This window comes from Equus quagga, chromosome 2, assembly GCF_021613505.1.
Source record: "Equus quagga isolate Etosha38 chromosome 2, UCLA_HA_Equagga_1.0, whole genome shotgun sequence".
Taxonomy (NCBI): Eukaryota; Metazoa; Chordata; class Mammalia; order Perissodactyla; family Equidae; genus Equus; species Equus quagga.
Window position 1 is genome coordinate 46,003,805 of NC_060268.1, and position 22,585 is coordinate 46,026,389.

Genomic DNA, 22,585 nt, shown 5'->3' on the forward strand with positions numbered 1-22,585 from the left:
CTGAAATCATAAAACTCCTAGAAAAAAACATAGGCAGTACGCTCTTTGACATTAGGCTTAGCAGTATCTTTCTGAATATCTTGTCTCCTCAGGCAAGGGAAACAAAAGAAAAAATAAACAAATGGGACTACATCAAACTAAAAGGCCTCTTCATGGCAAAGGGAATCATCAACAAAACAAGACAACCTACTAATTGGGAGAAGATATTTGTAAATCATATATCCGATAAGGGGTTAATATCTGAAATATAACAACAAAAAAAAAACCCAATTAAAAAATGGGCAGAGGATATGAACAGACATTTTCCCAAAGAAGACATACAGATGGCCAACAGGCACATGAAAAGATGTTCTACATCACTAATTATTAGGGAAATGCAAATCAAAACTACAATGAGATATCACCTCACACTCGTCAGAATGGCTATAAGTAACAAGACAAGAAATAACAAGCGTTGGAGAGGATGTAGAGAAAAGGGAACACTCAGGCACTGTCGGTGGGAATGCAAACTGGTGCAGCCACTGTGGAAAACAGTACGCAGATTCCTCAAAAAATTAAAAAGAGAACTATCATATGACCCAACTGTTCCACCTATGGGTATTTATCCAAAGAACAAAAAAACACTAATTTGAAAAGATACATGCAGCCTTACGTTCATTGCAGCATTACTCACAATAGCCAAGACTTGGAAACAACCTAAGTGCCAATCAACAGACAAATGGATAAAGAAGATGTGGTGTATATATATACAATGGAATACTACTCAGCCATAAAAAAGATGAAATCTTGCCATGCGCAACAATATGGATGGACCTTGAGGGTATTATGTTAAGCAAAATAAGTCAGAAAGAGAAAGCCAAATATCATATGATTCCACTCATGTGGAAAATTAAAAAACAACGAAAAAACAAACATGTAGACACAAGAATAGATTGGTGGTTACCAGAGGGGAAGCGAGGAGGGAGGAGGGCAAAATGGGTAAAAGGGCATATTTGTACGATGACGGATGGGAACTAGACTTTTGGTGGTAAAAATGATGTAGTCTACACAGAAGTCGAGATATAACGATGTACGCCTGAAATTTATATAAACCAATGGTACTTCAATTACAAAATTAAATAAATAAAAAAGAATAAATAAATAAATCAAATGAATGTGATTGACTCACAGCAGACAACAGAGTTGGACATGAACTTTCCTATAAAGGAATCAGTCATGTAAAGTTCCTATTTGTAGTCAGTAACGTCACAAAAGCAGCAGGTTTCATAACCTACATATTTTTGTTAACAATAGTCCCGATGCATTAGGAGCCTCAAGGCCTACAAAATTAACACAGGGCACTGCGAGAGCCCAGGTAACTTAACCTACAGGTGCTCAGCCTATACGTGACAGACGAGGACTTCAACCTGGGTCTTCTGACCTCAAGTCTCGTGCTCTTTCCCATCACTTCATCCCAGGAAGTTGAATTCTAGTTGGGAAGGCAAAATTATCAGGCATGAAACAGTAAAGAGCCAACTATATGGTAGGTTTATAAGGTCAGTACAAGGGATAGAGCCACATGGGCTGGAGGATTTAAAAGATAACGATTTTGGAACACTTTTTTCACATGAGATCTACGTGGAAGTCCAGTATGTAAAATAGATATATATGGAGCTGCTCTGATTGGAGCTGGGGTAGGATCCCAGAGCCCTTCTCCTCCCACGCTGTGCAAGGAATTCTCGGTGCCTCCTCAGAAGACCTGGGGCTCTGCTGAGCAGTGTGGAAACCACTGGGGCTAAGTCAGTGGTTCTCCAAGTGTGGTCCCTGGACCAGCAGCATCGACATTGTCTGGTAACTTCTTAGAAATGTGAATTCTTTCGCCTCACTAAAGACTTATTGAATTGGAAATTCTTAGCAAAAATAAGTGGGGCTTAGCAAGCTGTGTTTTAACGTGTTCTCTGAGTGATTCTGATGCCTGTGAAATTTAAGAACCAGTGGGCTACTTCACCTCCATTAAGTAGGAGGAGAGAGCATCTACACTTTAAAAGAACATTTGAGGTTGGGATTGGGGACTTTGAAGGGAGTAGGGAACTGTCACCGGGAGGCCGTCTCTAAGACATCAGCAGAGATGGATGCATGGAGGTGAAGCAGCAGGGAAGTCCTGACCCAGGCTGAAGCTCTCAGCATGCACTGCAGTACTCACTCCTGCGATGTCCCAGAATAGGACAGAAGAAAGAGGGCATTTGAGGTAACCCAGCATTCTGGGTAGAAAGTTTAAGGAAAAGAGGAGTCTAGGAGACTGCTTTGAAGTGACTGGCCATGGAGGGACAAGACTCTTGATGAAGGAAACAAGTATGCTCTGTGGACGTGGCGGCACGGGGGACGCGGGGATCAAGCAGGTCCACTGAGGGTAAGGAAGTGGAGCGGCTCCATGTTTCAGATGTCAGTGCTGAAACGATCCTAAATTCTATCAACGCCCAAGACGTGGGTCTGCTTCCTGCTTCACTGTTCAATTTATATTTCCAAATGGACAAACTTGTATAGAAATAATTTCTATATGATAGAATAAACCAAATTTAAGTTGTATTTTCTGCATTCAAAAATATTTTAATTTCTATCTTTTTCATATCTTGGTCTAATGTTGTCTTCAGCCTTTCTTGAAAAGGATTATATTTTCCTTTTTGTGTGTACTTTTATGTATTTTTCTCTTTTTTGTATATTTCTGTGGTAAAGTACACATAATATAAAAGTAAATATTTTAACCATTTATAAGTGTACAGTTCAGTTATACTTCCCTTTTTACTGAGATAATAATGAAAATAGACTGTAGTTGGTTGGAGGGAAGCTGCATTTACTCAAAAAATTTTAAAGTTGATACTTTGGGTTTCTAACTTTGTTTTGAAATGCTACTGGACCGAGAAATCCAGAAATCTACGAACCACTGCCTTAGTGGAGAGGTGGGATGTGCAGAGTTCAGGGTGGAAATAGGCAAGAATAAAGCCCTAGAGAGAGGAATGTGCGGGGCATTTTTAGGAGGGTGTAGACTAGACTTGCTATAGCAAAGTGTTCTTGAAAAGGAGTAGTTGGAATTAAGTTTTGGCCAATTTTTAAATACTTAGTGCCTAATGGATGTTCTGCTCATAGTAGAAATTAAATAAATATTTGTTGGTTGAGTGTAGTGAATGTTCAACTCAGATTCAGAAGAGCCAGAAAATAAAGTTTGAAGTTCAAACTTGACCAGAGCTCCCCAGCAAATATTCCTAGGATGGGTAAGCACTGGGCTAAGCTAGCAAGCCCCTCCCCATCAAAGGAGCCAGGCAGGACCCAGGGCATCCGATCAGCTCCAGCCCAGAGGTATTCCAGTGTGCTGTACAAATAGTGACAATTGTCTATCGAGGCCAAGACTTCCACAGGAGACTATTAGGCTGGCGGCAGAGCACCATGTGGAGCCCAGGTGACCCTGAGTAATGGGCTCACTCTGCTCGCTGTGGTCTGAGCCAATTAATCACAAAGAGCTAGGAATCAAGAAAGGTAAGTTTTAATTCAATTAGCTGGCATAATCAGGAAGATGTCTCAAAAAAACCATCTTCCAGGATTACAGAATCTTAAGGCAATTATATAGAGAAAACGGACAGTAAGGAGAGGGTCCAGGGATGTTGGTCTCCAGGCATCACATTGTTCCACTCTTCTGTCAGCTGTGATGGATAACCTTGTAGGTGTGTTTCCCACCTGTGGTCAGACTATTCCTGGAGAGAAACCCACAGAACAAAGTTTTAATTTATTAAGCTATCAGGGAGTACATACTATAAGCAGAGGCCATAAATCAGGAGGGCACGTGAATTTCTTAGAGTATGTACAGAGCAGCAAGTAGTCACACAGAAGAGAAGCTGGGGCCATTTAGCACAGCAAAATGGCCTCAGTTTTGCTCACTTACACACGTTCAAAGCTAGAATCATTGGGAAGAAGAGTTCCAAGATAGATAGATGATAGACAGACAGATAGCAAATATTTGCTAATTGCCTCCCCAAATTCATTTCTTCTCCCCCACCTCTCCCTCTCACTTTTTAATAATACCTTGATATTTTCCACAATATGGTGTTGGTGGGATTGACCATACCCCAGCTCCAAGGGTGAGCCCTGATTGGCTTAAACTAATCAGCACTTCTCTTCTCCCAGCCCACAAAGATTGGTTCAGGGATGGGCACGTAATCCAGTCAGAGATTTCTTTTCTTTTCTATTCTTTTATTTCCTTTTCTTTTGTTTTTTTAATGAGGACTCGTAAGAAAAAAGTTCTTATATTTCTGTCTGAAGTTGACACAGAAAGCATGGAACCCTAAGGTGTTGGCAGCCATCTTTGGATCACGTCTGTAGAGCCTATTACAGGAGATGGGAGGAGGTGGAGCAGAGAAGCGGTGAAAGGGAAACTGGGCCCAGGTCCCAATGCTTAGGCCACAGACGAGGGCTGCCGTGAAGCCTATACTATCCCTGGGCTCTGCAATTTCCGCATAAGTCAGTTTGGGTCTTCTCTTTCACTTGCCACTGAAAACTGCTGATGCACCAGGCTAAAGTGATCATCAGAATAAGGAAGAAGATAGTGGGCATTTGTGGTAAGCTAGCACTCTAGAGAGGAGCTGTTTAAGGAAAAAAACAAGAGGGATCTAGGAGCCTTTTGAAGTGACTAGCCGTAAAGGGATGGGGGTGGCATTGGATGGACAGGGAGGGCTGGCTCTGAGCTTCAACATGAAAGAAGACGTGCACATCAGATGATTTCTGTCCTGACCTGTACTTTGATCAACACTACAGCCTTCTCCTCGGGGATAACAAAGGCCCCCACCTCCTCCCTAGGGAAATGATGCAACCAGTCATTAGATGGTAGCTGGAGCAGCCATGAGAGTCAGGAAACGGGAAAGGGTTGCTTGAGCAGTTCCCAGGGATAAAAAGAGGGGGCTAAAAAATGGGGGAGGGGGAGATTGTAAAAGGAAAAAAAAAATGCAGAGGGAAAAAGAAGACATAGATAGAAACCTAGCAAATAGGAGGGCAGCATAACCTGGTTGCTGAGAGGACCCTGGGATCAAACAGGCACAGTTCCAAAACCCACGCATCACTGACTAGCTATCTTAACTCATCTCTCTAAGCGTCCCTTTCCTGTCTGCAAATAAGCACGAAAATGCCACTCTTAGATGACTGTGAGGCTCCAAAAATATAATACAGGGAAGCCCCTAGCAGAATGTCTTGCAGGAGTAGGCATTCATTACTTGTGGTTATCTCATAAGAATAAGATGGATGAATGCAGGACAGGAGAGAAAGTAAAACTGCTTTACTTAGCTCCTGACCCTCAGTAGCAAGCAGCAAGTATTCACTCTGCATAGAAACAGAGGGGAACTAAGGGAAATTAAAAGAAAGGGTCACATTAAAATGGCTTTCAAGAAACGCCAATCATGTTTAATTTCCTCTGTTGTACTATTCTCTGACAGAGGCGCTTAGTAAATGCGTGTTGAATTGGGCTGACAATACTTGAGAATTGCCAACATACAAGGGGAAAAAGATCACTTAGAATAGAGTATTAAAACAAATCAAAATATCGCCAGTTTGATTTCAGGTGGCAGTGTGGCGCTACTTCTCGCCAAATCTGGGCTAGCTGGGCAGGGGGCGCTAGCACGTCCTGTCCTCACTGTCTGCCCGGGAGCTGGGATGAGCTGGAGATGACAATCACTGGCGCTTTTGTTCCACCTTGAAATCCTTGCCACAGGAGACCGCCTGGCAATTGGGCTGGGGTTGGGCAGGCTACGCAAATCTGAGAAACAAAGAGAGACCAGGCGGAAAGCTCCTGGGACCAGGAAAGAGAGATGGATGGGATTCTGATTTGGCAGTGGCAGCTGGTACCCACTACTAATAAATAATAGGACTGTCTAGCATTTATAAGGCACTTTATTGATACTAACAATAAGTCATCTCTATGAAGTACTCTACTAGTGGTAGCAATAAATAGCCATAGCTCTACACCTGCACTATCTCCTTCAGTCTTATCATCATCCGCTAAGTCCGTCTTATTATCACTATTTTGATAAGGAAACTGTGGCTCCGAGGGGTAAAGTCCCTCGGTCACGACAGAGAGGAGTCCAGACTTGACCCCAGACCTCCAGACTCAGGCAGAGCGGTGGCCAAGCTGCCAGGAAGCCTCAGAGGCGCCTTCCCCGCCGAGGGAGGACCGCAGGGGTCCGCCGGACGCGCAGGTGACTGCACCCCCACGAGGGGGCGGGCTCAGCCGGTCGGTCCCGCCCGGAATCCCCGGCACCCACACACCACTCCACCTGTCCGAGAGCCCGCGGTGGTGCTGGCAGTCCAGGCGCTCCGCCGTCGCCCCAGCCTCGCCCTGCGCCCCTGTGCAGCCCGCCCGCCGTCCGCCCAGAGTGCCCCTCGCCGCCGCCGCGCTGCACGCCCAGAGTGCGCCCTCTGCCCTCGCGGGGACAGGGGGCCCCGCCACCGTCATGCTGCCCGCCATCTACACGGCCCTGGCGGGGCTGCTGCTCCTGCCGCTGCTAGTGAACCTCTGCTGCCCCTACCTCTTCCAGGACCTGGGCTACTTCCTGCGGGTGGCCGGCGTGGCCCGGCGGGCGCGCAGCTGCGAGCGGCGCCGACCGGTGCGCACCATCCTGCATGGCTTCCTGGAGAAGGTGCGCCAGACCCCGCACAAGCCTTTCGTGCTCTTCCGCGACGAGACGTTCACCTACGCTCAGGTGGACCGGCGCAGCAACCAGGTGGCGCGGGCACTGCACGACCACGTCGGCCTGCGCCAGGGCGACTGCGTGGCGATCTTCATGGGCAATGAACCGACCTACTTGTGGCTGTGGCTGGGGCTGATCAAGCTAGGCTGTCCCACGGCGTGCCTCAACTACAACATCCGCGCCAAGTCCCTGTTGCACTGTTTCCAGTGCTGCGGAGCGAAGGTCCTGCTGGTCTCGCCAGGTGAGCCTGGGGACTGCCCCGCCCTGGTACTGGGCTCCTCCGCACCTTCATGAACCTGCCACAGCGTGGTATAGGGGTTGGAGAGGGAGATTCAGATCGGAACTGGAGAGGTAGGGAGAGGGGATGACAACCCTTCCTCGAAACGCTAATTATCGATTAGAACGGCCTGCTGTGGAAGCTGACCGTGCCAGGCACTATACTAAGCACTATCCATATAGTGGTGCTTTTAATCTTCACAGTAGGTAGGGTTTACTATCAGACTTTGTAGATGAGACTATTGAGGCCAGAGAGGTGAATTCTCACTGCAGAGAAAAGCTGACCTCACCTGATCCCCAAGGAGAAGACTTTGGGGAATCTGCCGCAGTGCCCTTGTGAACTCCCACTGCATCTACAGCAGTAGTGCCGTTTGGTTCTGTTGTTACTTCCTGCCACATTTCAACCGAGACCTGAAATGGTAACTTCATGCTAACTTCATAGTGACCAGGCCAGGAAGAAACTGAGACCCTGTTACCTACAGGGCTGCTGGTTTTCTCCTCCCAGAAGTCTTGTCTCTGTGCTTGAGTAAGGACCAGGGGTTGCTTCTCACGCTATCATAGAGAGGAGGCCTAACCAGGTGTGGCTGAAAGACATGGAGCCATAGGCAGCCAGGAAGCCTCACCTTTCTGGAATGGCTTTCTGTGCCAGGCTCTATGCTGGATACTTTAATTACTCTGAGAGATAATATACTATTACCCCCTGTTATACAGTTAAGGAAACTGAGGCTTAAAATTCCAACCTGGGTCTGTCCAACTTCAAAACCCATGGCTTTCCCTCCGTCGTGCTGCCTGCCTCTTCGTGGATGTAAAGTGTTAGAGCTGGAAGGGATCTAGCATCCATTTGCTCTCCCCCTTCATTTCATAGCTGAGGCCAGCTAAGCAGTCGGCCTAGTGTCACAGAACAATGAGGTGTCTGTTCACTTATAGGAAACATACATACTTGTTTCACACGGCGTAAAATAAATAATCCAAAAAAATGAAGGCTTTGTATAGAAGTTTAAAAGCAAGGGGATAATTTTAAAGGTAGCCACGTTATTTGAAGGGGGTGGTGTTTTCAAGAAAATTCTCAACAATTTCTAGCTACCTGGGAAAAGAGACAACTTCACTACTGAGTAACTGGAAGACTCTTTCAAATCTATTTACCAGTTAATTCAGAGGGACGTCATTAGCATGATGATCTTTGTACCACTTCAGGTGGGATTTAAATACTGTTTACCTGCATGGTACCCCAGCCCCCCTGTGAGGGAGGTCAAGGACTGGGAGTTTTATTGATAAAGAAGTCTGGGTTTAAATAACTAATAGACTTTGGTTTTGTAATCAAGTCAGAAATACAACTGGATAGCTCCTTTCCCACCCAGGCCAACAGTCCTCTGCCATTTGAGTGTGATGTTAGGTCAGTTATGTGGAGGGTATAATGAAATTCTGACGTTCAGATCAAATGTGAACCACACTTTCCCGTGGACGTCCGGCCCTCTCTGGCAGTAAACTGACCTTTGAGAGAGGCCGTGCATTTGAAAAACATTCAGTTATTCCACATCACTCAGAGACCATTGGACACCATACAGGATTACACTCTGACCTGAAACAGTTCCTGCCAAGAGAGTAACAGAGTCCAAAGTCGCATGCTTGGTAAATGCGCCCATGTGTAAATGTGTTGAATGGACTGATTCTTAGAATTCTTTAAAGTTGGAAGGGAGCTTAGAAATATTCTAATCCTATAATCCTCTAACTTTAATGAGTGTGTGATATTTCAATAAAAAGTTTAGAAAAGAAATTTCAAGGAACGTAAAAATCACCTGAGAATCTTGTTTTAAGAAACAGATTCCTGAGCCCCATCCTCAAAAAACACTGATTCAATAAGACTGTGGTGGGGCCCAGGAATGTGTATTTTCATAACAAGCCCCACCCCCAGAGGATTTTGAAGCAAATGGTCTGAGGACTAGGCTTTGAGAAACAATCAGCCTAGTTTCCACTTGTTTTATAGTCGAGCAAACATAGGCTCAGAGGGGTGATATCAGTTGCCTAGGGTCACATGGCTAGTTAGCAACACAGAGCTGGGGACAGAACCTGAGTTTTTTTCTCACGTCCAGAGTACTTTTTATTTATTACACCATCTGAACGTGGTACATAAAGATGAGAAGCTTTAGAAATATTGGAGGGGTGGAAATTCAACTGGGTTTGATTCTGTACTTTGAATTTCAGCCTTAGGGCTATGGACTTAATAAGAGAGCTTGAGTTCCAACTGTCTGTGAAATTCTGGAGTGCGTGTGAAGGACCAGCACAGTGGCATTGATCATAAGCATTGATCCAGTTGTCCTGAATTGGGGGACTCTTCATAAAGCTTAACAGAGCTCAACCCTCTCAGAAATGTCAGTACCCAATTATTCCTTCAGAATGTACTTACAGAAAGTCAGAGATTCACAAAGACTTCCCTGAATCAAACAGAAGCACTGGTCTCCCAGAAAATATGATTTACTCTCTGTAGTGCATTTCAGGATCCTTCTCCATAGATGAGTCTGATGTACATAATCACATGGAAAAATTGCCTTCAGCTGTTTGAACCTGTATCAACGTTGTAGTTGATAGAAACCAACTTATTGGGCCAGTAGTTTTTGAAGCAACTTCCCAAACATAAAATATAGGCGGAACAAGAAAGCATATTTAATTTCATACAACATAGGATATTTTGTAAAAAACATCCAAAAGAGCCCAGAAAATAGTAAATTTGCTTTGTTTCCATTTATGCTAGCATTAAGCTCATCACTAAACTAGTGCTTCTACTGCAAGGATAACCCAGATCTCCTTCATTGGCTCCCTGGCCAGGTCTATAACACCTGGCTCAACATAACCATGCAAGAAGTTCCACGGTATAGGAACTACTCTTGTACAAGGCCTTAGTAACAGTTAAAGATACTCTCTACTGTAAGACTGAGATCCAGAAATGTTATAAAATGTTCTAGATTACCTTTGACCTGGTTTTGCAAGGTTGTGAAAAATAAATTGGACCTCTTTTAAACAATGTGATAAAGGAAAATACTTCCAATAATGTTCAGAGACATTGCATCATTGAAAGTCCTAAAACAGAAGAACTTCATTATAAAGTAGTGTCAGGACGAAGGATAATTCTTGTCACAAACTTTTGAGGTTAGATTAAGAAAAGCAGATGGTACTATCTGTTTTCACATTAAGGAACATTTAGAGAGTCCCCACAAGGAACAAGCTAGTTGCTATGGTGGGATGGGAAGACACGATGATTAGGTCAAGGATCTTACAGTCCTGTAAAAGAATTAAGCCAAGTATGTAAATGACTGTGACACCCAGGAGAATGTGATGAGTATGCTGAGAGAGCTACAAAGTGCTGTGGGGGGAAAAAGAGCAGAGAGTGAAGGCTTCTTGAGGGCACTGATGACTGAAGCTGGGCAACTGCAGTTGGGGAGGGGGCGTCCAAGCAAGGGGACCCCAGAGGCAGTTTTTCATCAGGTCTGTAACACAGTGAGATGCTTATTAAAGCGTTTTACTACGTAAGGATAACAGCTTGCTGGACTTAGTAGTCGTTTTTTAAATTGTTTACTGAAGAGACTCTACTGTAGAAAAAATAGGGACTCAGAGAATCTAAGGAATGGCCAACAGCAGTGGCCTCACCTCTGTGGAAGGAGATAATTTTCCAGTGCCAACTTTAGTCAAGGATCAGAGTATAGAGATAATCTTATCTCAACCCCTCTGGTTTCTCTGGGCTGCCCAAGAGTAACTTAGATGATTGCCTCAGTGCACCCTGATTGTCTCAAAGGCTTAGAATTCTCTTATATATCTTTGAATAATGCCCAAGTAATACCTGGCACATAGTAGTCACTCAATAAATGTTTGTGGCATTAATGAGTTCCACCATTCTGGTTGATTGTAACAGGCTTTCTTCTCTGAAGCTTGAGAACCATTGGATTGGGCATGAGGGCAGGAAAAATGATGCTAAGAAAGATCAAATGTATTCTGAATTGAGAAAATCCACGTAGACCCAATCTCCCTCAGGCCCAGCCTCACTCTCCCACAGACTTGTTTACCTCTGACCAGTGGACTGTAGGAGAAAGGTGCTCTCTCTGGGTCTTGTTGCCAGAGAGGGAACTGGTGATGAGCACAGGATGGGCTGGGACCATAGTGGGGAGTGTCTGTGCATAGGCTAGTGGAGGACAGACACCCAGACGTCAAATGAGTAATGTATTCAAGGGCTGGGATCCCAACCATGTAGCCCAAGTTCTGAATAGAAAGCTAGCTTAAAGATATTCTCTCAAACTTTTCTTCTTGGCCTGTTCATAACTAAAGGTTGCAAGGGGGGTGGTTGTACAACTCCATTTGAAAACAAACTAGCACTTTGCTAACATACTTGAGAATACTTAAAAGTTCTTTTTCTTCGGAAACAAGAAAAGAATGAAGAGGTAAAAACAAAATAAAGTCTAAATCAGCTGTTACTCTTATTGAATCTGAGAAAGGAGAGAGTTTGGATTATTCTGCCTAATGAGTCTAAGGGCCCAGTATTTACAAAGGACCACCCCCGACACACACACACGGCCTCTGAGAGATAGGGAAGTAGCTAGTTGGTAGATAGGTGACGTGGTTGCTTATGGATATCAAATGATAACAATTATGTAAGGCCTGGTGTGACTTGGTAACCCCATGACAAGGAATTCCCCTTGATTCCAGGGCTATTTAGAAAGCAAGAGTTCACATAAGCAAGAACTTTGAGAGAAATGAAAAGTAATATTAAGAAATTATATAGTTACATAAATGTAAGCTGAGTGTCTATTTTCCTGTTAAAGATTTACTTACTCCTGGCAGGACTTAACCTTGGTTAAAGATCTTTCTGATCTTAGGGGGATTGATTTTGGGGGCCAGGGAGAGGGAAAGGCCTATGTCTGCCTCTATCTGTTGATGTACAGACTAGACGATAGGTTATTAAATATTATAACTCCAAACTGCCAGTGACGGAAATGCAACATCGCTGTTACAAACGGCCTTTTCAAACTATTTTCAGACTGTCTGCAAGAGCTGTGTTAGAACCAGTTTGGGATTCTGTTGCCTTTCTGAATGAAGAAAAGATAAGTCTTCCATCCTGACTTGTTCATCTACCAACCGTTTCACAATCATCCCGGAATGTCCATCAGAACGCATTTCCTTTCACTGGCTTCTTTTCAGGTCTTCCTTTACTGATAAACATTTCTAGGGTGTTTTCTTTAACAAACTCCATCAGTTAGCCATTCTATGAGGCGATCTAAGAGCAGAACAAGCTAGAAGATTAAACGCTTCCCCTATTGGAAAGCTGCAGGTGTAGCCAGTAGCCTCTTGCCACATTGGTGATGAAGATTGCTTCCAATTACCACCCGCCCTCTCTCCCTGCTTTCTAGGAATGGGCCTGTGTATTCAGAAATTTCTCTTCTTCCCTTCTTCAAAAACAAAGGAGCAGGAGAAGGGAAACTTTCTATGCTACCTTGATATTTTTTTATTTTCTTTTTAACAAGACAGATTTTAAGTGGGGGGAAGTGGAATTTTGTAATCCCTCAATTTTCTATCACTCACATGTGTACTGCTTTCTCTGGGGTTCTGTTGCAACCCGTGATGGAAACCTAGACCTTTGAAGAAGTGACAGGTCTATTCCACGCCCTTCAGGCAACTTTCCGTGAATACTATTTCTCATTCCCAAGCTTTTCATAAAGCTCAAGGTTATGCTTCATCAAAAAGATGAACAAGAAATCACCTACATTACTCTTTCAAGGCAGATCCACATGCTTTAACAAGCACTGAGCAGAAGGTCAAGTAGACAGCGCCTTCCAGAATGTAAGGCACGTTACCAAAACTTGAACCTGAACGGCTAACACAAGGAGGTGGGATGCCCAGAAGCCCACGGTAATTTCTTTTTATTTTGTTTGTAATCTTCCATGCATACACTTGCTGAGCCTCTGTCCTCATTTGTAGAACAGGGTTGCCGGTATTTCGAACACAGGGTTGTTGTGGAAATTATGTGAAGTGATGTATGGAAAGCTACTATACAAATTGTTCTATGCAAGTGAATATTTTCAATCTTCATTATCAGTAAGAATGAAAGGTGTAGCGGATGCTGCGATGCGCTGCCCAAATCTCCACAGCAGGACTGAGGTGCTTGTTCCTCAGCTGCTGGGAGCATTGGCAGTTGATAGCTGCCAGCTGAGGCCATTTCCGGAACTTTCTGGCTTGAAGAAAGCCACTTTGCCCAAAGTCAAGCACCACCTCTCCCAGCCTGCATCCAGTGACTGGTTGTTGGGCAGGCATGAAGGTAGAGCCCACTTCCCTTAATTTGGGACGACCCTGAAGGGCCATCCCAGGCCCAGAGTCCCCATAGGATCAGAGGATCAGCCGAGGGATGCCACCGTTGTGACTGCTTCACAGTTCAGCTTCTCCCTCTGTCCAGTCTACTTCCCTTGCAACCTCACAGGTGTCGTTCCTGAGAGCACACAGAATCTGAGACCCAGGGAACTCAACCCGTGACAAATAGGATTATTTGAGCTATGTGTCCTGGCTGATTACCACTTTTATCTTAAGCAGACTTTACAATAGGAATTACAAAAAAAAATTCATATGTGAAGGAGAAAACATGAATTATATTTATAAAAGACTTAAGACGCTGAATATCAAGTGTGTAGTTAATAAATGGCATTCACATCCAGAATTTCCTTTCAGATTGTTACATTTACGGGAAGGAAGGCTGCTACATAGGACATATTAGGTGTGTCCTGGTGTGGTTGCCGAGCCGCTGGAACCCCAAGTCAATGCCCAAACGCGAATTCTACACCAACAGCCCAGAGGACGAGCAGGGAAATTGTGTTGGACAGGGGCAGTGACCTTCCATTCAGATGAGGTGACTTCTGTGAAAGGTCAGGGATAACAAACTAAATGCCTGCAGAGGGCCAGGTAGAAGCATGAATGAAGTTGAAGATGCATGTGCTAAATTGCTTGAACTGTGATCCAGGATGACTCCTGCTTAATTACATTTGCTTTTACTTTTATTATTACTATTATTAATTTTAGATATACAACTAATGCCTAAGTATGTTTTCCTTTAAAAAATACAGAAAAAATTAAAGTCCCTTTTGACCTATAATTTTCCTCTCATCAAGACTGTTACTAAATCCTGTCTATTCCGTCTCCCAAACATCTCTTAAATACATCGACTTCTCTCCACTCCCTGTTGCTACCTTAATGCAAACAAGCTTAATCTACCAAATCTCTGGTCTTGCCCCCTCCAGTCCATTTACCTGACTTAAGTCAGGTCTCTACCTACATCCCAGCCTCTTCTCCCAACCTTCTTCCCCTCCCATTCTCCATTCCAGTCAGCTTCAGCCTCTTTTAGTTACATTGGCACCATGCTGTTTGCCTCTGGGCCTTTGCATATGCTGTTCCCTCTACTAGAAGCAGGCTCAGTCAATTTCAGTGGATCTTCCTCTTGCCAATGCCTGCTCATCTTTCAGGTCTCAGTTTAGATAACACTTCCTTGGAGATGTCTTTGTGCCCCTCCCCTGTGCTTCCAAAGCACCATCTCCTTCCCTTATTGTGACACCTCTGACACCTTATTTTAATGGATTATTTCATTTTCTGTTTCCTCCGCCAATAGACCAGAGATCTATGAAAACAGGGACAGTGTCTGGTTTGCTCACTGTTGCATCCAGTGCTTGGAATCATGCCTGGCACATGGGGAGCTCTCTTCAAATAGATGCTGGATAAATGTTGGGAGAGAGGGAGGAAGGGAGTAAGAACAAATCCAGGTAATTTCTGAACACGTTATTTGACTATATCACCTCAGCCTCAGACAGAAGGGAAGGAGGAGATTTCTTCATTCTCAAATAGCTATAGTAGTTGTTTTTTAATTTACTTTTGTGACCCCTTACTTGTATGCAAACCATACCTGCTTCACAGAAATTATTTTGCATTTTATTTTATTAGAGATTTGTCAACTCACAGTATTGCAAGAGCTGAATCCTTTAAAATCAACAGCTTTCGCTTATTCCTCTGTCTCTTCCATACTGACTGATACAATACTTTGTGCAGATTCTTTCAATTATTAACATTTATTGAGCATTTATCTAGTGTTTGGGGGGGTACCAAGATGATTAAGTTATAATCCTTTAATCTGAAAGTTTTCAGTGTCTAACAGAGGAGAAAACGAACTGAAGCATGTCATACTACATACTAAGTGCCCTGGGAGAAGTCTATGCAGGCTTCTGTGGGGGCAGCTAACTTGACTCTGTGGCAAGGCAACAGAGAGAGGTGGCACGGAGGCTGAGTCTCGAAGGATGAGCTGGAGTTTTCCAGGTGACCAGTGGGTGAGAGCACATTCCGAGCAGAGTACGGGTACATCCCATTCATATAGATCAGTGTGGTTAGAGGAAAGGGACAAAAGGTAGATAGTAGGCGATTGAAGGAATTTAAACAGGGCAGTAACGGGAAGTCGGGCAGTAGTGTGGCTGATAAATTGGAAGCAGGGAGAGGTTAGAGGCAAGGAGGTGGTCAGGAGGCTATTGTGATGATCTGCAGGAAATACAGTGAGGACCTAAACCAAGGCAGTGGCAGGGGATAGGACGTTACCGCTCCAGCTTTTATAACAGTAATATTTTTTATAATCTTCCTGAAATGCTGAAGAACGAGAGAGAAACCAGGCAAAATAAAAGAGTAGAGGAGGGCAAAAAAAGACGGAAGCTCATCTGATGGAGATTGAAAAAAGAACTGAGGCAAGTAGTACATTAAAGAATGAGAGCCAATAGAAACTCCAGGAGAAAACAGTTCAAGAAAGGAAATATGGTTAGAGTATTTTATTTGGCTCTGCCGTGAATGATAGATACTTAGTCACCATCTTGTTGATCTTGATGATTGGTTTTCATCTTCTAGAGCCAACCCATAGGCAACGCTGGGAAGACAGAATTATGTCTCAGAATAGATGTAAATACCATTAACCCAGATAAAGTAAAGTAAAGATCATAACTGTTGGGAGTAGACGGGGTAAAATGGAGGTGGGGATCAAAATTGATAGGTCAGAGATAGCAGGAAAAGCACATTCTTTGGTGATGGAGAGGTGATTGCCAGAAGAAACAGCTAAAAAAAACTGAAAGTGATTGCATCTGAGCAAAAGGTTTCGTTTTGAGGACAGGTGGGGTAAGGACCTACTGATTTTCATTATAAACCCTTTTGTACTATTTGATTTATTTTACCAAGTGCATGAGTCCTTTGGTTAACATGCTTTAAAACTTTTTAAATGCGTCTATCCAGATGATATTTCTTGTCTTGATGGAGACATCATACATAACATCTGAAAAGCAAAGCATATCAGATGAATCAGGTATAGGCTCCCCAAGGTAATTCCCAGGGGTACTGAGTCACCTTCCCATTAAGAATAAGTCTCTTCACTTCAGTTATCACAATTCAAGACAAATGAGTTTAAAGGCCATCTCATCTTATGGTTTAAGGGCACAGAAATCCAGTGGCAAACATGAAATGTGGTTTGCATACTAACTCAGTGCCTTTAAAATTTTTTGACCTTGAACTGCAGTGAAAAATACATTTGTGGGGGGCCAGCCCCTTTGCATAGTGGTCAAGTTCAGCGCACTCTGCTTCGGAAGCGTGGGTTCACAGGTTTGGATCCCGGACACGGACCTACACCACTCATCAGCATGCTATGGCAATGACCCACCTATAAAATAGAGGAAGATTGGCAAGAGATGTTAGCTCAGGGCGAATCTTCCTCAGGCAAGAAAAAACAATACATTTGTGTGTGACCCAGTGCTCAGACACCACATAACTGAAACAAAACTTTTTTAAAAACAATACTTACCTGTTACTATGTGTGATGTGCTCTGAAATGTTCTATTTCATTCTCTCTTAATTTTTTTAAATACTGGTCACTTTAAACTTTAACAATCCACTACTGTATTGTGACCCACAGTCTGAAAAACATGCTAATCAGTCCTTTTTTCCTCAGACCAGAGAATGTGCTTATGAAATTTGGAGGTTATTTCTCAGATCGCTGAACCTTCCTAGTGGAACTACTTGTTACTGATGTGTGAAAAAAAAACGAAAATACGGTATATAAAGTTGGCTTCTATCATCTTTGTTATTTAGCACAGCTCTCTTATTTTCATTTCTCTTCTCCTTCCTTAAATTTTCTTTTTTCTTTTTATCGCTGGTCTTGTGGGGCACATATTAGGAATAACTAAATTCATTTTTGGAGAATTTTGAGATGTATGCCAAACATGTGTATAATTTATGCACTATATCCTTTGGTTTTTACCCATACGTCCATTTGTTTGTACAGATTTTAACGAACCATCTGCTGCTTATGAAACCATCAAAACCCAGACTTCCCTCAACTATTGGAATCTTGTGATATTTTCAGATGTGGCAAATTCTGTGTTTAAAAATGCATAACTATAAGCATGACTTGTCATGTCTAGGCATTTTAGCAAAAATTATACTGAAAACACATACCATAAAGTTTATTGCACTGATAAAATGTTAATGGACTAATTAAATTTGTTTGGATTTTTTTTTCTTGTTAAATTAAGAATTACAAGAAGCTATTGAAGAGGTGCTGCCAAGCCTGAAAAAAGATGATGTGTCTGTTTATTATGTGAGCAGAACTTCTAACACAAATGGGATCGACTCTTTGCTGGACAAGGTGGATGAAGTGTCGACGGAACCCATCCCAGAATCGTGGAGGTCGGAAGTCACTTTCTCCACTCCTGCCTTGTACATTTATACTTCTGGAACCACAGGTAAAAATAAAGAGAAGATTCTCAAAGAAATGCACCTATCCTGAAGGAGTTAAATTTGGGCTAGGTTTTCAAATGTTCTCTTTCTTTGGCGAAATTTATCAGATAACTAATACGTGAGAGGATTTAGCTCTTTGCCCGTGGGAACTGATCTTATTTCATAGCATATGATCCCATTTGAGTTTCTCCAAGCAGATTTCCCCCTAGTTGGTATGTAGAACAGAAAAAGAGGTTAACCAAGAACTACAAAAATAGGTATGACAATGGATGAAATTTGGCACTGAATAAGTTGTTAGAATTTTTTTAATAATTGTTTATTTTTTAATGATTGTATTTTGATTATATCATATTCATAGTCCATATATAATATGTAACCAATTATAAATGGAATACCAGAGAATACTATAGGACAATAATGGGTTATATTTATGTAATATTTTCACCACTATCATCCACCTATTCATCACTGACTTGGAGCTCTTTGGTGCTGCAGGTGTAGGATGGCTCTAGCTCAGGGCCTAAAATACTATATTTCATCAAATTTAGGATGCCTTCAGCTGTAAGCTGCACTATTATTTTATGAGCCACCAAGAAAAAACACTGCCAATTAACAGTGTTATTGGAACACTGCTATATGGAACAGGCACTATTAAGGGTAGGATGTACTAGGCCCTCTCTTAGGAGCTTTATAGCATATGTTCCTACAACTCTCCCACCACCCTTAAGATAGGTACTACTCTTATTCCCATTTTACAGATTCAGAAACTGGCACTTAGAGATTTCAAGAACTTCCCAAGATAAGAAGTAGAAGTGTCAGGATTCACCTTGGTAGGCTGACTCCACAGCTCATACAACTGACCACTCTGCCACAATACCTCCTAGTTCATCCATTTAACAGATATTTAGTGTCTGCCTACTCTAGGCCAGGCAGAATGTTACCAAAATGTAATAATATGAAACCTGAGGGATATATTTAAAAGGAGGACATGGGCCAGCCCCTGTGGCCTAGTGGGTAAGTTTGGCACGCTCCACTTCAGCAGCCCAGGTTCAGTTCCTGAGCACAGACCTACACCATTCATCAGCAGCCGTGATGTGGTGGCAGCTCACATATAAAAAGAAGAAGATTGGCAACAGATGTTAGCTCAGGGCGAATCTTCTTCAGCAAAAAAAAAAAAGAAAGGAAGAAAAAAGAAACAAAAGGAGGACAGGAAGCCAGCCCCAGAATGCTGATTATTAACATTAGAAAATCGAATATGTGAAAGTTTCATCACTTTTGGTTAAAATTTTAATTCAGTTTAAGCAGGTAATATATGCATGCATTTTCCTTGTAAAATAATCAAACATTATAGATAAGGCTAAAGGTATCTTCAAGCCTTTTATCTGAACACCACCCTACAGGTACTCTCTCCTTCACCTCCACCGGCTCTCAGCACCCATCTCATCTCCCAGTTCCCAGACCTGAGTTTAACCTGAGTGTCGACATCCTTTTGTACAGTCACTTTAGCTAAATATTTTCTTTACGTAAATGAGGAGAGAAGGATGGGAATGACACATTAAAACTGGTGTCCGGGGCTGGCCCAGTGGCACAGCAGTTAAGTGCGCACTTCTGCTTCTCGGCGGCCTGGGGTTCGCCGGTTCAGATCCCGGGTGTGGACATGGCACCGCTTGGCACGCCATGCTGTGGTAGGCGTCCCACATATAAAGTAGAGGAAGATGGGCACAGATGTTAGCTCAGGGCCAGGCTTCCTCAGCAAAAAGAGGAGGACTGGCAGTAGTTAGCTCAGGGCTGATCTTCCTCAAAAAAAATAAAATAAAAAATAAAACTGGTGTCCAAAGCATAATGTCTATCATTTTTTTATTTGTCAAAAGTTTTATATTGGGGCTGGCCGGGTGGTGTAGTGGTTAAGTTTGCACGCTCCACTTGGGCGGCCCAGGGTTTGCAGGTTCAGCACCTAGGCGTGGACCAAACACTGCTCGTCATGCCACACTGTGGCAGCATTCCACATAAAACAAAGGAAGATTGGCACAGATGTTAGCTCAGCAACAATCTTTCTCAAGCAAAAAGAGGAAGATTGGCAACAGATTTTAGCTCAGGGCCAATCCTCCTCACACACACACACAAAAATTATATATTGCCATGCCAACATGATGGTGGGATGACAGTTAACCAAATGCTTCCACTACATACATACACACTATGTTAATATAGGGGACTTTTATCCTCTTTCTTAATAGAATGGTAAAATTAAATTGCAAACTTTGATTTGGGAAACAACTGACGTAAAACGAGGCCTTAGTTAATGACAGGGAGTTCTATCTAGTCTTAATACTGAACAGACAAGTATGAAATTTCTACTCAATGCAGGTCTTGGTGGTCAAACACCCACCTTAGGTAGAAAAAGAGAATGAACACTCTTTAATTTAATCCCATAATTCAGAATTTATATTTAATTGGAAGATAATTGGGTTGATGTTTATTTCACTTTTCTCATCTCTGAATAAAATATTTGCTAAGTTACTCCTGTAAACGTTAAAAGAACTCATTTAAGCCACTAGAGAACAAATGTTTTCTCTGTTCCTCAAAGACAATCATTAGCACAAAATTATTTAATAGTTACCAAATATTCTTATTTCTTCATTAATACAAAATCTTAAATTAAGGAATTTCTGAAAGTTCTTCAAAGCAGCAAACGATGTGCATTTCTTTTTTAAAAATATGATTCAGAGCTTTTACTATTCGGATGATTTTTTTCCGTGGTGAATACAGTTGATTTATTGATGCTTTCTTTTATTTCTTAATGTTAGTATAGAATCGGGCGTGAATACTAACACAATGCCGCTGGCCCACTGTCAAAGAAGATGCATTTTGAATTGTGTTTGTAAGTTCATAGATTGCTGGCCACATTGCTTTGCCTTATAACAAACTGCTGTAATTTAGGCAATCCCTGGCTGAGGTACCATCGAGTGTTGAATGCTCTGAGTCTACAGGGAACCGCCTTCCTCTTCACAAAGCCAGTGTAGCCACTCAGGTTGTAAACTCGAGCCCCAGCCCCTTAGTAATGACGTCATCCCTTCCCCAACTAAACGGACTTTCCATGGGAAGCAATATAAGCATAGCCTTTCAACAGAATCTTACCAAAAAATTACGTAAATTGTAGTTCAGAAAATGCAAGTGTATTACTCTGGTGTACTAAAACGACACCGAGATGCCACTTTTCACCTTTCAGATTGGCAAAAATCCCCACATTTGAGAGCACACTATGGCAGGCTGTGAGGAAGCAGGTACACTCACGTATTGCTGATGGGAAGGTGAATGGGGACAGCCCTTATAACTGGCAATGGGGCAGTATCTATCGAAATTACAAAGACTTATACCTTTTGACCCTGTAATCTCATGTCAGCAGGTTTATCCTAAAGATATAGCATCATTCATAATGTGAGCTACCAGGTGCTCCAGGCTATTCACCGCAACATCATTTGAAATAGCAAAGTAGTATAAATAAATTATAATACACACATACAAATGACTTGATGCAACTGAAAGAGAGAGAATAAATGAATGAATAAATAAGGGAAATTTCTATGTACAAATACAGAGAGAGCTTCAAGATACATTGTTAAGTGGAAGGGGAAAAAAGCACAGAAGAGTGTGCATATTTTTTTTAATGGAGGAAAGGGCAAGAACATATGAGCAAATGTTCATATTTGCTTTTATTTATATAAAGAAAGCCCAGAAAAGTACATAAGAAATTCATAAAAGTGGTTATGAAAGAAGGTGATGAGATGAATAGGCTATTTAATCTCTCTGAATCTCAGCCTTCTCATCTGTAGATTCGAGAGTATAATTCGACTTATTCATTAAGAAAATTAAATGAAATTTTGAAAATGCCTTGCAAGGTGATAGGCACAGAGCAGAAATTCAATAGGTGTTCATTCCTTTCTCTTCAAATTACTACTGTAATAATCATCTAACTCAGGGGTCAGCAAACTATGGGCTTTGGGCCAAATACAGTCCCCTCAACCCCCCATCTGTTTTTGTAAAGTTTTATCAGAACGCAGCCACATTCTTCCTTTCTGTGTTTGGCTGCTTTCGGCTGAAAGAGCCGAGTTGAGTAATTGCAGCAGAAACTGTATGACCCTGCAAAACCTAAAACATAAACTATCTGGTCCTTTACAGAGAAAATTTGCCGACTCCTGGTCTAACTGATCCTGGCCATGCCCTGTGCATTTCTGTAATCACAAGATGATGACTCTTCCTAAGCGAGGTCCCTCTCCCAGACCACATGTCTGTGAATGACCCATCTTGGCTCACTCATGCCTTCTCTTGTGTCTTGCAAAGGTCTCCCAAAAGCTGCAATGATCAATCATCGTCGCCTATGGCATGCAACCGGCCTGGCTGTTTCAAGCGGGATTAAGAAAGATGACGTCATCTATACCACTTTACCTTTGTACCACAGTGCTGCGCTGATGATCGGCGCAAATGGATGTATGGTGATTGGTAAGCTTTTCTCCTCAACAAGACATCGGAGCTCAGTGCACATTCACAGCTGCTCACAAGGAAAAGTAATACAAGATTTGGCTACTCTCCTGTGTGCTAGGAACACTGTTTAATTCTATGTTAATAACGAGACTATTTGGCTCACGCATCGCAAGCAGTTATGTAAAATAATTTATAGTTTCTCACGCCTACTTGTCTAGTAAGGTAATGCTGTAATTGTTTAGTTTATCAAGGAGGAAACTTCTTTAAAATATTTTAGGTCTTTATCCAGGTTAAGACATTTAATTCTTATATTCCATAAATAATTCTCTTACATCATTTCCATC

General features: G+C 42.5%; 1 protein-coding gene and 1 long non-coding RNA gene across 2 annotated transcripts in view; one reads left to right on the forward strand and one right to left on the reverse strand.

Annotated features, from left to right (window-relative positions):
- Nucleotides 1–3,495: 3,495 nt before the first annotated feature.
- On the reverse strand, nt 3,496–6,680 carry LOC124234427 (uncharacterized). Its single transcript, XR_006887305.1, has 2 exons — nt 6,543–6,680; nt 3,496–3,725 (listed from the first exon to the last, which is right to left on the reverse strand). It is a non-coding gene; the product is annotated as an uncharacterized LOC124234427 (long non-coding RNA).
- SLC27A2 (solute carrier family 27 member 2) overlaps nt 6,133–22,585 on the forward strand; it is a 46,410-nt gene continuing 29,957 nt past the window's right edge. The window contains exons 1-3 of the mRNA XM_046651765.1: nt 6,133–6,945; nt 17,555–17,764; nt 22,101–22,259. Of these exons, the coding sequence (XP_046507721.1) occupies nt 6,468–6,945; nt 17,555–17,764; nt 22,101–22,259 (847 nt within the window). The 5' untranslated portion in view covers nt 6,133–6,467. The remainder of the gene's footprint in view (nt 6,946–17,554; nt 17,765–22,100; nt 22,260–22,585) is intronic.